Below are 17048 nucleotides of genomic sequence, written 5' to 3'. Positions count from 1 at the left end.
CTCTCTTCTCCTTCCCCCCCCTCCCCATTCCTCTCTTCTCCTTCCCCCCCTCCCCATTCCTCTCTTCTCCTTCCCCCCCCTCCCCATTCCTCTCTTCTCCCCCCCCCCCCATTCCTCTCCTTCTCCCCCCCCCCCCATTCCTCTCTTCTCCCCCCCCCCACTCCTCTCTTCTCCTCACCCCCCCACCCCCTCTCTTCTCCTCCCCCCCCACTCCTCTCTTCTTCTCCTCCCCCCCCCACTCCTCTCTTCTTCTCCCCCCCCCCACTCCTCTCTTCTTCTCCTCCCCCCCCCACTCCTCTCTTCTTCTCCTCCCCCCCACTCCTCTCTTCTTCTCCTCCTCCCCAACTCCTCTCTTCTTCTCCTCCCCCCCACTCCTCTCTTCTTCTCCTCCCCCCCACTCCTCTCTTCTTCTCCTCCCCCCCCACTCCTCTCTTCTCTCCTCCCCCCCACTCCTCTCTTCTTCTCCTCCCCCCCCACTCCTCTCTTCTTCTCCTCCCCCCCCACTCCTCTCTTCTTCTCCTCCCCCCCCACTCCTCTCTTCTTCTCCTCCCCCCCCACTCCTCTCTTCTTCTCCTCCCCCCCCACTCCTCTCTTCTTCTCCTCCCCCCCCACTCCTCTCTACTCCCCTCTTTCCCCCCCCCCCCAACTCCTCCCCTGCACTCTCGCCCCTCCTCCCTGTCTCGCCCCTCTTCCTTCCCTCTCTTCCCCCCCCCCCCCCCCCTCGCCTATACAATCATCAGCTCATTGCAGCAGTGTTGCAATGTGGTTGAGATAATGTAGCCTACAGCATCTGTCCCCATTATCCTTGTCCACAAAAGTGGACTGTCGTCATCAGTGCTGGCTAAACATGAAAATGCAAATGAATTTATTTGATAAAGCTTTTGCTTAACTGCTGGATCAGAGGTGTTCAATGACTACCCGTGGAGACTGGAACTTGGACCAGGACAACAGCTGAAGACTGCGGTTAACCTGTAACTGCTGAACCATCTATTCATGCTTGCCAAGCCCAGTAATGGGCTGTGAATCTTCAAACCAGAAGCTTCTAGTATGCAGGGCAGGGTTCTAAACCCTGCACTGAATCATTCCTCTCTGGTGCCTGCGTTGGATGGATTGCACCATTCTAATCTGCTCACTAGTCGAGAAGGTATTAACCACGATGAGTTTACTGTATGATTGAATATAGTTTGTTGGGTTTTTAATAATTAACCAACAAATCAGAGATTTGTAGTGATGTGTAATATTCCCAATGATTGTGTTGGAAGGAACAAAACGAATCCACTTGTGCTTGTCTTGTGCATTTAGCTCGATCAGTGTCTCTTCCAAACCCCAGTTACATTACAACCTGTCACTAGGCCAATGTGATCCAGCCACACTAACGGCAATGTTTGTTTTACACTGATCACAATTTAGAAATTGGTGAAAATGTTCTCCACTGACTGGAGCAGCAGGATAGTCTGGCAATGAGTGGCTGCAGTGTGTTACAAGGCATTAGCGGATTAATGGTTCAACTTTGTGAATTTAGTCTGACTTGTGACCAAATTAACTTAATCACCGTTACATTTCATCAACAGCTGAACCCAAGGTCATGTTGCTGCCTTGTATCGCACTCCAGGCGGTGTGATGTGTGAGAACTCGATGTTTGCGGCCATTCCCCCATCGCCCCCCACCCTTTCCCTCATGGTTAGTTTAATTTTGAGTGCTTAATACTTCACTGGAATTGGTCATTGTTTGTGCATGAGTGTCCGAGAGCTATTCAACCATATGGGGAGAGATCATGTCCCTGAGTGCACACTGTCCAGCTGGGGCTCCGGGATAGTGACCGGGAGCAGGAACTGTGGGTGCCTCTCCGGCCCATGAGCACTCCCGCTTCTGCTCCTGCGGAGGCTCTGCACAGATCAGGAGATGGAACATGGGACCTTCGTGGTGAGGTGCATTTAACAATGGAACAGCTAGAGGCAGTGCTGCTCTGGGTTTCCCACTTTATTTCATTATGGGGTGGTGAGACAGTTGGTGGGTTCTGGTGATTCTACAATGTGGATTTTTGTTCAACAAATCTGGGTCTTGATTGGAGGCAGTGGTGACTAACTTCATTTGGTCTTCAGTAAGACGAACGTTGCATAGTTTCTTCCTCATAGCCAAACTCTGACTTACTTCATTCTCTTGTGTGAAACTATTGTAGTTGTAATTGTACCATAAAAACATATAAATAACAACAGGAATAGGCCATATGATCCCTTCGAGTCTGCTCCGCCATTCAATAAGATCATAGCTGATCTTCGACTTCAATTGCACTTTCCTGGCCGATCACCATATCCCTCAATTTCCCCTAGAGTCCAAAAATATATCGATCTCAGCCTTGAATATACTCAATGATTCAGCATCCACAGCCCTCTGGGACAGAGAATTCCAAAGATTTACAACCCTCTTGAGTGAAGAAATTTCTTCTCATCGCAGTCCTAAATGGCCAACCCCTTATCCTGAGACTGTGCCCCCCTGGTTTGTAGTCTCTTCAGGCTGGTGAAACAACCTCTGCATCTACCTTCAGAATCTTATACCTGCATTTTTTTTTTCCAAATGAGAAGATTCCAACCTCTTTCCCCTCAAAGCCTGTCTTCCTCACCAATTATTGCCCTCCACCCCAAAGATGCTGTGCCCTCCCTGGGATACGGGTCAGTGAAGCATCAATCACTTTCTGCTGGCCCATCACAAGTAAAAGATTATTCACCCTATGTGTTGACGTTGTGTGTGATTGGGCTTGACTGGCATGTGCCGGGATCGTGGCAGAGCCCAATCCAGTCCTCGCTTGATAATCCATTTTACTCCCGTACCAATGTCCTGATTTGAGGTCGGCTAACTCCACACAGACTAGAGACTGAATACGGGATCTTTCTATGTTGCTATCTGGCTAAAGTTTCCTAGCCATCAGGGTGGCGGTCTCACCACTTTGCTTGCGGGAGTAGAAGGGATTTGGTGCCTCCCTGATCTCTGCCCGAGATGGTCAGTGGCAGATTGTGATGGGATGAAGCTTCACCTCCATCATGCTGCGCGCACATAGAAACATAGAAATTAGGTGCAGGAGCAGGCCATTTGGCCCTTTGAGCCTGCACCGCCATTCAATAAGATCATGGCTGATCATTCAACCTCGGTACCCCTTTCCTGCTTTCTCTCCATACCCCTTGATCCCTTTGGCCGTAAGGGCCATATCTAACTCCCTTTTGAATATATCTAACGAACTGGCCTCAACAACTTTCTGCGGTAGAGAATTCCACAGGTTAACCACTCTCTGAGTGAAGAAATTTCTCCTCATCTCGGTCCTAAATGGCTTACCCCTTATTCTTAGACTGTGACCCCTGGTTCTGGAACTCCCCAGCAACAGGAACATTCTTCCTGCCTCTAACCTGTCCAATCCTGTCAGAATTTTATATGTTTCTATGAGATCCCCTTTCATTCTTCTAAACTCCAGTGGCTACAAGCCCAGTTGATCCAGTCTCTCCTCATATGTCAGTCCTGCCATCCCAGGAATCAATCTGGTGAACCTTTGCTGTACTCCCTCAATAGCAAGAATGTTCTTCCTCAGATTAGGGGACCAAAACTGAACACAATATTCCAGGTGTGGCCTCACCAAGGCTCTGTGCAACTGCAGTAAGACCCTCCCTGCTCCTATACTCAAATCCTCTAGCTATGAAGGCCGACATGCCATTTGCCTTCATCACCGCCTGCTGTACCTGCATGCCAAACTTCAGTGACTGATGTACCATGACACCCAGGTCTCATTGCACCTCCCCTTTTCCTAATCTGTCACCGTTCAGATAATATTCTGTCTTCCTGTTTTTGCCACCAAAGTGGATAACCTCACATTTATCCACATTATACACTATGCACGCACCTGTCGAAAGGGTTTGGGCAACCCTGGTGGGTAGGGCAGCTCAGTTGACCCAAATCTTAAAATGGGAATGTTGTTTTGGTCGGATGGGAGAGAAAACCTTGGTACAGAGTGAAAACTCCCAGCACGGAGGAAGGAGTTGGAATGATGATGTGGTTTGTGCAGATTTCAAGTTTTTACTTAAAAGGTTAAATGGTTGTCGGCGAGGAGGAGGAGGAAGAAGAAGAAAAATGAAAAAAAAAAGAGGGTTGCATTACTCCCTTAACTCTGAATGAAATTCCCTCTGCAGCGGTTGGGCTCAAATTCCCATCCTTTGAGAATTGTGGGATTTTGCGAGGAGGTAACGTGGGCAGTTATTTAAGTTTGATGATGGAGTTGAGAGGTTGGTAGATAAATGTGGATTATGTCCAATCACCATGTGACTCCCTGCTCCAGTTACACAATCGGGCCAGTCTAGACAGACAGCAAAGCATTTTGCCTCCACCCCTCGTTCCTCCCCTCCCCTCCCAGCTCCTCGCTCTGGGAGTGCAAAGGGATTCCTGGCGTGCTGCACTGGGCACGGCTGCTGGAACACGCTGACTGCCAGAATAACACAGCAGCAGCTTGTGTAAAGTCTAAAATAGCTGTGACCCATTATCCACGAGAACAGGAGGAAGCACTGCAGATGAAAGGGGTACTTAAATATTCCAATATTTTCACCGCTCTCTCCACACAAGACAGCAGGAATCATCTGGAGCCGTTTGTGTGAGCTGGATTATTTCAATTTTACTGCGGCATTTTTACAACCAAGCTATTATATATATATATATATATTTTTAAGTGTTTAGTGCGTTTCGCCATTGAACCTGTTTTAAGTCTGACTCGTGTCTCTGTATAGTCTCTGCTCGGTTTCTTGCGAGGTCACCTTGATCCAAACAGTCTGCTGTTTTTAAGCAGCCATTTTTCTCTGACCGCATTTCTAAGTTTGATTAAATGTGTTGGCTGCCCCCGGACTGGACTATGGCCATTGGTCTGCCGAGCCCGTGACCGAGGCCAACCGGCTGCCGTGGCTGCATGTTAACAGCAGCCAGTGTTTCGTTGCAGGCATAACTGAGTCACCATTGCTGAATACTTCGCCCTCCCCTGGATCATGATGGGGCGCTGACGGTGCATTCCAGGCACCGTGCACAAAACATGTCATTTTCCAGTGTATTTGGTGCTCCTTGTCCCAAGGAAGCTTGTGTTTAGTTTTGGGAAAAAATAAACTCCTTGAGAGCCAGTTATTAAATGCTGGTTTCTTCTGACCTGGATGCACAAACCGTTATAATTGCTCTCTCATTGCCTCGCGTGTAAATCGGCTGCGATTGCCTGGTTTTACTTATTGAGACCCCTTCCCTGCAGGAACTGCTGGAGTCGTGCCTTTAAAGGGACAGGCTGGGTTAAACACAACATCAAAACTGCAGTACACTCCACAGTGCAACAACTTGCATTTATATAGCACCTTCAAACGTCGTAAAAGACCCAAGGCGCTTCATGGGCAGTGTTATCGGACTAAATATCACACCGAGCCACACGAGATACTGCGACAAATGTGCTTCCTCGTGCAGTTTCTCCTCTTGCTTGCCCGCGCCTCCCCCCAGCCACCCAACATTTTTCAGTGACTCTCACTACTGGTGGACATAGCTTTAATAAAAAAACACTCCCCTGGAGAAGTATATGTAAGCTTGTAAGCTTGCTGCACCTCCTTAGCCTGCTTGTTGTCTTGCTGTCGCAGACGGGTGTGCTGAAAGCACTGAAGGAATCATTCAGTGCAGACACACAAGGCTGCTTCCGTACGCTGACTGCCCCGTATGTAAATCAGTGTGGTACCACCGTGTGACGTGGACAGGACAGCGGGGGAAGTGGCAATACAGCCAACGTTACTGCCAGGCAGTGCCTGACTGTGGAGCTTCTGTCCATTGTGTCGAACCCCTCGTTTGTGCCGCTCCCACGGCATTGTAGCTCCTGTCTGCAATTTGAAGCACTAAAGCAAAATGATTGGTTTTAAACACACTCAAATCTTCTGGTATAAAAAGGGAAGGGAAATTGATGTGCTGCTTTCTGGCCCTTCCACATATGTGATGGTTCTTCACATCTGCCTGAGTGGAGGGCTGCCATTTGGTCCCGCCCCCCCCCCCCTCGCGCTTGGTCCCGCCCCCCCCCCCTCGCGCTTGGTCCCGCCCCCCCCCCCTCGCGCTTGGTCCCACCCCCCCCTCGCGCTTGGTCCCGCCCCCCCCCTCGTGCTTGGTCCGGCCCCCCCCCTTGCGCTTGGTCCGGCCCCCCCCCTCGCGCTTGGTCCGGCCCCCCCCCTCGCGCTTGGTCCGGCCCCCCCCCTCGCGCTTGGTCCGGCCCCCCCCCTCGCGCTTGGTCCGGCCCCCCCCCTCGCGCTTGGTCCGGCCCCCCCCCTCGCGCTTGGTCCGGCCCCCCCCCTCGCGCTTGGTCCGGCCCCCCCCCTCGCGCTTGGTCCGGCCCCCCCCCTCGCGCTTGGTCCGGCCCCCCCCTCGCGCTTGGTCCGGCCCCCCCCCTCGCGCTTGGTCCGGCCCCCCCCTCGCGCTTGGTCCGGCCCCCCCCTCGCGCTTGGTCCGGCCCCCCCCTCGCGCTTGGTCCGGCCCCCCCCTCGCGCTTGGTCCGGCCCCCCCCTCGCGCTTGGTCCGGCCCCCCCCTCGCGCTTGGTCCGGCCCCCCCCTCGCGCTTGGTCCGGCCCCCCCCTCGCGCTTGGTCCGGCCCCCCCCTCGCGCTTGGTCCGGCCCCCCCCTCGCGCTTGGTCCGGCCCCCCCCTCGCGCTTGGTCCGGCCCCCCCCTCGCGCTTGGTCCGGCCCCCCCCTCGCGCTTGGTCCGGCCCCCCCCTCGCGCTTGGTCCGGCCCCCCCCTCGCGCTTGGTCCGGCCCCCCCCTCGCGCTTGGTCCCCCCCCCCCCCTCGCGCTTGGTTCCCCCCCCCCCCCTCGCGCTTGGTCCCCCCCCCCCCCCCTCGCGCTTGGTCCCCCCCCCCCCCTCGCGCTTGGTCCCACCCCCCCCCCCCCCCCCCCTCGCGCTTCTGTCTCTCCATTCTGCAATGACTGAGAGTTTGGTCTGTGGAGAGTTGTTGAAATTGGTGTTTTCCCAGGGCGATGTGTTGGACCTGTAGCATTCTTAGGCTGTTCAACAAATCTCTACATCCATAAAATATCACTTAAACACTCTCCTTATTGGTATTGAGGGAGTTGGGGATGGGGTGGCTGGCCTGACCAAGACCCCACAGCTACATACACTGACATACTGTATACATGTGTCAGCAATAGAGTAGCGACCGGTCAGCCTGACATCAGTAGTGGGTAAAATGATGGAATCAATTATTAAGGATGTCATAGCAGCGCATTTGGAAAGAGGTGACATGATGGGTCCAAGTCAGCATGGATTTGTGAAAGGGAAATCATGCCTGACAAATCTTCTGGAATTTTTTGAGGATGTTTCCAGTAGAGTGGACAAGGGAGAACCAGTTGATGTGGTGTATTTGGATTTTCAGAAGGCTTTCGACAAGGTCCCACGCAAGAGATTAATGTGCAAAGTTAAAGCACATGGGATTGGGGGTAGTGTGCTGACGTGGATTGAGAACTGGTTGGCAGACAGGAAGCAAAGTGTAGGAGTAAATGGATACTTTTAAGAATGGCAGGCAGTGACTAGTGGGGTATCGCAAGGTTCTGTGCTGGGGTCCCAGCTGTTTACATTGTACATTAATGATTTAGACGAGGGGATTAAATGTAGTATCTCCAAATTTGCAGATGACACTAAGTTGGGTGGCAGTGTGAGCTGCGAGGAGGATGCTATGAGGCTGCAGAGCGACTTGGATAGGTTAGGTGAGTGGACAAATGCATGGCAGATGAAGTATAATGTGGATAAATGTGAGGTTATCCACTTTGGTGGTAAAAACAGAGAGACAGACTATTGAGGGAGTGCAGCGAAGGTTCACCAGACTGATTCCCGGGATGACGGGACTGACATATCAAGAAAGACTGGATCAACTGGGCTTGTATTCACTGGAGTTCAGAAGAATGAGGGGGGATCTCATAGAAACGTTTAAAATTCTGATGGGTTTCGACAGGTTAGATGCAGGAAGAATGTTCCCAATGTTGGGGAAGTCCAGAACCAGGGGTTATCACAGTCTTAAGGATAAAGGCTAAGCCATTTAGGACTGAGATGAGGAGAAACTTCTTCACCCAGAGAGTGGTGAACCTGTGGAATTCTCGACCACAGAAAGTTGTTGAGGCCAATTCACTAAATATATTCAAAAAGGAGTTAGATGTATCCTTACTACTGGGGTGATTCAGAGGTGATGTCAGGAAGTGCTTCTACACACAAAGGGTAGTGGAAATCTGGACCCCTACCCCCCAAAAAAGCTGTTGAGGTCAATTGAAAATTTCAAAACTGAGATTGAGATTTTTGTTGGGTAAGGGTATTAAGGGATATAGAACCAAGGCGGGTAGATGGAGTTAAGATACAGATCAGCCATATCACATTACTGAATGGCAGAACAGGCTCGAGGGGCTGAATGGCCTCCTCTTGCTCCAATGTTTGGTATCTAGTTTGGTGCCCACTGGTGTAAGTTTGAAACACGACCCCCTCCTTCCTATGGTCAGACCACAGTGAGCTGCAGATGCTCCTGTTTTACTTTGAGCTGCTCGCTGCTTGTTTCACAACTGGCGGTCAAAGTGTTTTGCTTTGATGCTGAAATAACTATTGGCTGCAAACAGAATTATTGGAATTCTCTGGTTCCAGGACATTGATCTGATTGATATCCTGTGGAGACAGGACATAGATCTGGGCGCTGGGAGAGAGGTGTTCGACTACAATTACAGACAGAAGGAGGAGGAGCAGAGCAAGAAGAATGAAGAGAGCGATGGAAACGGGAGGAATGGATTGCCGCAGGGGACAGTTCAAGTTGATGGGGAGACGGGAGAAAGTGTTCCCGTTCAGGTACTGGTTCCTAGCTCAGGACTGTTAGTTTAACCTAAGCGACAACCTGCTATCTAATTCCAAGTGTTTATTGAATGAAGCAGCACAGAAGGTGGACATTCGGCCCATCGTCGGCTCTTTGAAAGAGCGATCCAATTAGTCCCACTCCCCCTCCTCCTCAGCGCTGCAATGCTTTCCCCGATCAAGTATTTCTCCAATTCTCTTTTGAAAGTCACTATTGAATCTGCTCCCACTGACCTTTCAGGCAGCGCGTTCCAGATCACAGCAACTTGCTGCGTTAAAAACGAATTCTCCTCCTCTTCCCTCTGGTTCTTCTGACAATTACTGTCAATCTGTCCCATCTGGTTACTGACTCTTCTGCCATTGGAAACCGTTTCTCCTTATTTACTCTAACCAGACCCCTCAATTAAATCTCCCCTTAACCTTCTCTGCTCTAAGGAGAACAATCCCAGCTTCTCCAGTCTCTCAACGTAACTGAAGTCCCTCATTGCACTACCAAAATTTGCCTTTCCATGATTTGGGTTTTCCTAGCCAGCATATCTAGTAGCCATGTTCAGTCACAAGCCTAAGCTCCATCAGACACTGGTCGCTGTCTAGACAGCGTTACTAGGCTGTGACTATCCAGGCTGCAGGGAAATGGTAACACGTTTTCACAATCGCCCTATCCCAATATTTTTCCTTAACGCAAGTAAAGCGTGAGCTGGGCGCGTTTCCTTTTGACCTGCATTGCAGCATTCCCGAAGGCTGGATCTCCCGGAAGCATTAAAGTGGAATGGTCAGAACATGTCTCGGACTGTTTGAACTAAAGTGTCACTGCACTTCGCCTCTCTCCATCAAGCTAAATAAAAAGGGAGCTTCATAGGCCCTGTGGTAAGGTACAAGCTGCACACTGAAATTCCATCCATGTCCGTCTTTCACAGGCTGGGAAAGGCAGGGTCTTGTTGCAGATAATGGTGTGCTACACTACCTGATTGCACATTCACCGAGCCAAACCATCCAGTGCACCTCGTTTTACTGTTTCATTCTAAACGTCTGACTAGATAGGAGTTGTCATTCTTACGGGGTTAAGAAAATTAGTGATTTTCCCCTAAATCATCACCTCTGTCGCTGTGGTGAATGCTGAGTTCAGTAATTCGATGTAGAGAACTATAGGTGTCAGCTGTGGCTCAGTGGGTAGCACTCTCATCTCCGAGTCAGAAGGTTGTGAATCTCCAGAGATTAGAATGCAAAATCTAGCAAGTGCTGCACTGTTGAATAAGCCGTCAGTCGGATGAGAGGCTAAATTGAGGCCCCGACTGCTTCCTTAGATAAAAGATTCTATGGCACTATTTCGAAGAACAGTAAGGGAATTCTCAACCTTCAACCAACATCTAAAAACAGATTATCTGGTCATTATCACATTGCTGTTTGTGGGACCTTGCTGTGCGCTAATTGGCTGCCGCGTTTCTTGCAATACAACAGTGACTACACTTCAAAATGTAAAGCGCTTTGGACGTCTTTTCATAGATGTAACCTCCTACCACACCTGCCAATCAGACTAAATAACTTTACAACTTAACGCATTGTTAAATGGTTTAGATACTCCTTTGCTACCCTGCTCGGGTATAATGGCTCTGAAAAGCTTCCAAGATACCGAATCCGTGTGAGAGGCAATGGCACTTTAAGCTCCCTCCCTAACAGCACAGCGGGAGTACCTTCACCACACGGACTGCAGCGGCTCACAATCACCTTCTCGAGGGCAATTAGGAATGGGCAGTGGCCTTGCTAGCAACGCCCACATCCCATGAATGATTTTTTTTTAAAGCTCTTTGAAGATGTGCTACATTTGTAGCTGTCGAGGTAGGAGGATGGGAATCGGGCTCAGTCTTCCAGCAGTTTATAATTTCATAACCATAAATGGAAATATTGTAGGTTTCTGTTGTGAGGGAGGTGCCAAAACAGCTGTTGGTGTGGAAAGGTGTGCACAAAAAGTTATAAGCAATACTCTGGTGGTGGTGGTGCAATAATATTTAATGATTAGAACATGTAATCTCTCTGGAGAAGGATAGTGGGGTAGCCGCAAGACTGACTGCAATGGAAATTGAACACGCTGCCTCAGTATGTACAATACTTTAATCATTGATTCTATAACTTTGTACAACTGTGCTGCTACCTGCCTAACCTAATGATACAAGGTACCACCTCGCATCAATTGCCGTTAAAATGTAAAATGTCCAAAGACGCTTCACAGGAGTGGACACCGAGCCAGACAAGGAGAGATTAGGGCAGATGACCAAAAGCTTGGTTGCAGAGATAGGTTTTAAGGAGCGTCTTAAAGAAGGAGATAGGGAGTATAGAGAGGGAATTCCAGAGCTTTGGGCCCAGCCTGCTGAAGGCACGGCCGCCAATGGTAGAGCGATGAAAATCGGAGTTGTGCAAGAGGCCAGAATTGGAGTGCAGATATCTCGGGAGTGGTTGTGGGGCTGGAGGAGGTCACAGAGATGGGGAGGGGTGATGCCATGCAGGGATTTGAAACCCAGGGTGAGGACTTTGAGCAATAGAGGACCTGATCACACACTTCAGGTGTAGCAAGAGCTGTTGGTGGCAAATTGTTCTCCTGCCTAAAGTCTTGCAGAATGTGATGTTCTGAGTGGGGGTGATGTACATTCAGGACCAAGCCCTCAGGGCAGATTGTAGATCCAATGCCCACCAAGAAATCAATGAGTTAGCCTTTCGATCCTAACTCTAGACTTGTGCTGATCCAGAATGTTGGTCCCAGCTGATGTCCTCAGTGGCCTGATACTTTGCCAGGAGGCAAAGGCTGCTCTGGGCTCGAGGGAAAGGAAGATGTAGACAAGTGTTTTTCTGATTGTGTACTTCGCACAGCGAGTTCTTTAGGACTGTTCTGTCGGCGTCTACAGCAAGCTGAGGCAGAAGTAGCGGCGGTGACTAGTTAATCTGTTCACTGTTTTAGGCTGTTTCTGATGTGAACACGATTCTATTATGGGAGAGCAATAAATCCTTCAATTGGCTGAACTTTCCCTGGTTTCTTGGATCTGATGTTTGATTCAGTGGGTCCGACTCTGCCGGCCCAATTTACTGATGCTGTATTTGTTCTTGCTGCTCACTGTCTGCTCTTGTATTGCTGGTGTTATCAAGAAACCCTTATTTAACTCTTTTTCCCCCCCCCCCCCATATAGTACTCCCTCTAACCTGTGCGCAGTCCCTTTAACTTTGCTGCAGACACACACGTGTGGTATCATTTCCAGCGGCAGCAGCTGGTGAGCGACCTGCGCGAGGCCTCGCAATTGGTGCGCAACCTCACACCTTCGGGGGAACATTGCCACTCACTGAATTCCTGTGGTGTTGATTTAAGGCGGTCTGGAGCATGGTTGTGTGTCGCTGTGTAAACCGCCCTGTCTCTTTATAAGCCCATTGCTCAAGTTTGGGATCTTCAGATCAGAATTTATAAATTCTGCGTTTTCTTTATTTTCTTTAAAGAAAATAAGTGCGGCAGGTATTGACCCAGAGCCTGAAATATACAGGGACTTTCAATTATTCTCCAACTTGAGCTTGAGCAGCTCCAGCTATGACCACATTCCAACAGGGTATACCTGAGCAGTGACGTTAAGGGGACAGGCCAGAGTAGCAGATAAACATCATATAGATATTTTTTAAATCATTCATGGGATGTGGGTGTCACTGGCAAGGCCAGCATTTATTGCCCATCTCTAATTGCCCCTTGAAAAGGAGGTGGTGAGCCACCGCCTTGAACTGCTGCAGTCCGTGTGGTGAAGGTGCTCCGACAGTGCTGTTAGGGAGGGAGTTCCAGGATTTTGACCGAGGACGATGAAGGAACGGCTGATATATTTCCAAGTCAGGGTGGTGTGTGACTTGGAGAAGAGCTTGCATGTGGTGGTGTTCCCATGTGCCTGCTGCCCTTGTCCTTCTAAGTGGTAGAGGTCGCAGGTTTGGGAGGTGCTGCTGAAGAAGCCTTGGCGAGTTGCTGCAGTGCATCTTGTAGATGGTACACACTGCAACCACGTGTGTTGGTGGTGGAGGGAATGAATGTTGAAGGTGTTAGCTGGGGTGCAAATCAAGCGGGCTGCTTTGTCCTAGATGGTGTTGAGCTTCTTGTGTTGTTGGAGCTGCACTCATCTAGGTCAGTGGGAGAGTATTATTGTAGCCACAGTGTTTATGTGGCTGCTCCAGTTAGGTTTCTGCTCAATGGTGACCCTGAGGCTGTTAATGGTGTCAATGATGGCTATGTCATTAAATGTCATGGGGAGATGGGTAGACTCACTTGGAGATGGTCATTGCCTGGCACTTGTGTTGTGCAAATAGACCCCAGATTACCAGCAGCAATACAGTGGAAGAACTATCCTGCTGCTTAAAGATAATGATAGTATGGCCTATATTGTGTCCTTAGATGCTCTGTGGTGACCAGTGCGTGAGGACACAAGCTAGTTCAGGAGCTGCTGGGTGGTGTCCCTGCAGTCTGGTGGCGACTCAGTGCCCGGTGCTGGCAGTGGGAAACCGGTTGGCTCACGTAGCCTGTACTCTGGGCTGTTGCCGTGGTCCCTAGCATCAAGCAGATTCACAGATCTCTGTGGACCACCGCCCGTCCTTTCTTTACGCCCAGGGTCACAGCTGCTTTCTGAGGAGCTGTCGTCTAGCAGTGCACAGGGAACTGCTGACTCGCTGGCCTTAGCGTCGCTTGGTTTGGAATCCTGGTTGGAACTTGTTTCCTCTGGGGGAACAGTGGCGGGTGACTCTACATCTAGGGGTATGGCCTTGGTGCAGTCTTGCTCCTTCAGGCTCGTGGCATATGGTGCCATCGGTTGCCTGAGAGATGGAGCCGACCCAGGGCATGTTATCAGTATCGTTGCTGTTGCCCTGCTGTGATCGCTTGCTTCGCAGCTTGTGTGTGTCAGCTGCTTGTGGCCACACTTCGTGGTGCATGACTCTGGTCCCCGGGTCGCAGGCTACAGCATTGGGTAGCTCCCTGGACCTCTGCACCCGATGGGTGCCCATTGCATTGGCTGCGTGCAGTGGGAATCCTGCATCGCACAGCTTTTCCTTACTTATGATGGACACTCTAGGGGACTGATCACGATCGCGCGACTTTTCCTCGCTGGTTGCATATGCACAGTTCAGATCATCAATCACACATTGTACATAATCCGTTACATCTTTTGTCTCTAACTTACAATTACTGTTACATTGCTTAAATGTGTAGAACTGTCCCTTTAATTGTAGTGGGTTGCAGGCCTCCTTTAAGAGAGCCTTGCTTGCTTTACCCCAATCCGCTTCTCCGTTTGGTGCCACGTGTTGCTCCATCAGCACTGCACTTTGTGGTCTGGCCGCGGCCATCTTTGTCTTCAGTGCATCACCTCGTGGTGTGGGCGCCATCTTTCCTTCGTCCACGATGTCGACTGCGGTGATCCTCTTTTCCCTGGGTTCTGCCTCCGCAGTTGGGAAGTCGCTTCTGGATCTGATTTTCTTCCTCCGGAGTCCTACCACTGGAGCCTGGAAGGTGCGTTCGGGTCGTCTCCATACAGTCGTGCTGAGCGGTCTGTGTCTCGGGTGCCGTGCTGGTCGTCTCTCCGGTGCCGGGTCCACCCTCAGGTGAGGGCTTGCTTTGCCTCTTGAGCGCAGAGGGCTTCGATCGCTGGAGGGCCTTTTATACTAGGCCAGGCACATCTGTACAGGTAACCTATGAGTCTCCCATTGCTGTGCCCTCTGGAGGCACACCTTGAGATATTACCAACAGTAGCCATGTAGGATACATGACAGCCTATTTAATTGGGTGCTTAGATGGGTTTACCTGAAGTCTTCCTGTGAGAAATGAGTGTGTGATTGCTTGAGCAAGTCCTCTGATATCTGCCATATTCAGCAATATACTTGCTGCTTTCCCCCATCCCACACGTTGTCACTGTGAATAGATCCTTGTACTGTTTAACTTTAAACAAACTTTTACATGTTACATGTTCAGTGGATAAAGTGTCCTTTAAAAATAAATTAAATAAATAATTGATTTTTCCTTTTGTAAGCAGTATTGCAAATGGCATTATTCCGGCACAATGCCGTGCGTTCTCTGGTAGTGGAATAGCAAACACATGTTCTATTTCAGAGTCGGGGAGGCTTGTTTCGCAGGGTCAGCCGTTTGGAACAAAAGCCACTGCTTGCTCGACAATGCCATGTGCACACTGTGTCTGAAGGGTTAAAGGACAAGCCCCAGTTTGCAGTTTGATCTGCTGTCTGCTTGGCGGGTTTGCTTCGGTTTTTTAGTTTGTGTTTGAGGCTTTTTAAAAAAAGGAAATAAGTAAAAATGGGGCCCCAATCTGGCCTGGAATGTAAGAACATAAGAAATAGGAGGAGGAGTCGGCCATTCGGCCCCTCGAGCCTGCTCCGCTATTCAATAAAATCATGGTTAATCTGATCTTGGCCTCAACTCCACTTCCCTGCCCGCTCCCCATAACCCTTCACTCCCCATCTTTCAAAAATCTGTGTCTTTCCACCTTAAATATATTCAATGACCCAGCCTCCACAGCAGAAAATTTCACAGATTTCAAAATTTCAGAGAAAAAATTCCTCCTCATCACCGTTCTAAATAGGCGACCCCTTATTCTTAAACTATGCCCCCTAGTTCTAGATTTCCTCACGAGGGGAAACATCCTCTCTGCGTCTACCTTGTCGAGCTCCCTCAGTATCTTGTACGTTTCTATAAGATCACCGCTCATTCTTCTAAACTCAAATGAGTATAGGCCCAACCTGCTTAACCTTTTTTCATAAGCCAACCTCATTGTAAGAATGAGCACGTGTGTCTATAAATGCAATGGCCAGCTCCTGATGAGTGATCTCCTACCCTTGGCATCTTCAGGAACATCATTGTGTCACGGGGGGCTGCTGTCTTGGATTTTGGCAAACATTCTAGCTTTCCTGATGCAGAAAAGTAGAACCTGTAGAATCCGTTACCAATTTGCAGTTTCTGTGGAACAAAATGGGCGGTTGTGAGATGGGGGGAAAAAATAGATAATAGTGCTAACGTTTCTTAGCATTCTTGTTGCATAAAGACGCAGATTTGAAGTGTTGGTCTCTTCTCTGACTACAATGGAGGTGTAGCCGCCACACTTGCCTGGTCATGAGTTTTTATGCTTTAAAAATAAATGAAGGAAAAATGAATAGCTACGGTTCTGTTACAAACTCAAAGCCAGATTTTGACGTTCTTGGTCACTAACCCATTGCTGTGCCTGTTGGTATATTGTGTTTATTATTCCTTACTTTATTCTCGTGTTGACTGTTTTCCTAACGTAGAAAGATGTGGCATTTATACAACTCCTGTGTCAAACTTAGTGAATTACTTTGAAGTGCAAACATGGCAGTCATTTTGCACACAGCAAGGAGCAGGAGGCCATTCAGCCCCTCGAGCCTTTTCCACCAGTCAGTTAGATCGTGGATAATCTATCTCCACTCCCTCTTGGTTCTCTAACCCTTGATGCCCTTTACCAGCAAAAATATCTCAATCTCAATTTTGAAATTTTCAGTTGACTCCCAGCCTTAACAGCTTTTTGAGGTGAGTTCCAGATTCTCGCTGCCCTTTGTGAAGATGTGCTTCCTGACATCACCCATGAATGGCCTGGCTCTAATTTTAAGGTTATGCCCCTTGTTCTGGACTCCTCCCCCTACCAGAGGAAATCGTTTCTCTCTCTCTCTACTTTATCAAATCTTTTAATCATCTTAAACATCTCAATTACATCACCCTTTAATCTTCTACACGAGGGAATACAAGCCCAGTCTGTGCAACCTGTCCTCATAATTTAACCTCTTCAGCCCTGGTATCATTCTGATCTCACAAACAGCAATATGGTGAAATGGTTTCATTTATTTTTGGTGATTGAGGGAGGATGTTGCTGGGGCCACTGGGAGACCTTGGTTCTTCAGATTATGCCACGAGTATCTTTAACAGTCACCTGCACACTCTTTAATGCCTCACCTAAAAGACAATGCAGCACTCCCTCCGTACTGCACTAGTACTAACTTGTATGCTCGAGTGGGAGTGGAATTTGAACCAACAACTTCTGACTGTGTATTACTAACATAGCCAAACTAACACTTTAAACCGTAGCAAAGAGGAAAATACAGCCACAAGTGTGGTTCCTAGTCCTAGTCATTTCTGCAGGCTGCAAATAAATTTGGCTTAGATTATTTTAACTAT

At 49.3% G+C, this 17048-nt stretch overlaps 1 protein-coding gene across 3 annotated transcripts in view; it reads left to right on the top strand.

Annotated features, from left to right (window-relative positions):
• The window catches only part of nfe2l1b (nfe2 like bZIP transcription factor 1b), a 38203-nt gene that overhangs the window by 6089 nt on the left and 15066 nt on the right, over window positions 1–17048 (top strand). For 2 of the 3 annotated variants that reach the window (XM_070864584.1, XM_070864583.1), the window contains exon 2: window positions 8654–8851. The exons of the other annotated variant lie outside the window; for it this stretch is intronic. In XM_070864584.1, the coding sequence (XP_070720685.1) occupies window positions 8654–8851 (198 nt within the window). The remainder of the gene's footprint in view (window positions 1–8653; window positions 8852–17048) is intronic. 3 annotated transcript variants of the gene reach the window in all.

The sequence above is a fragment of the Pristiophorus japonicus genome, chromosome 21, assembly GCF_044704955.1.
Source record: "Pristiophorus japonicus isolate sPriJap1 chromosome 21, sPriJap1.hap1, whole genome shotgun sequence".
Classification (NCBI taxonomy): Eukaryota; Metazoa; Chordata; class Chondrichthyes; family Pristiophoridae; genus Pristiophorus; species Pristiophorus japonicus.
The sequence above is the reverse complement of the archived record's forward strand: the minus strand, read 5'-3'. Positions and strand labels throughout refer to the sequence as shown.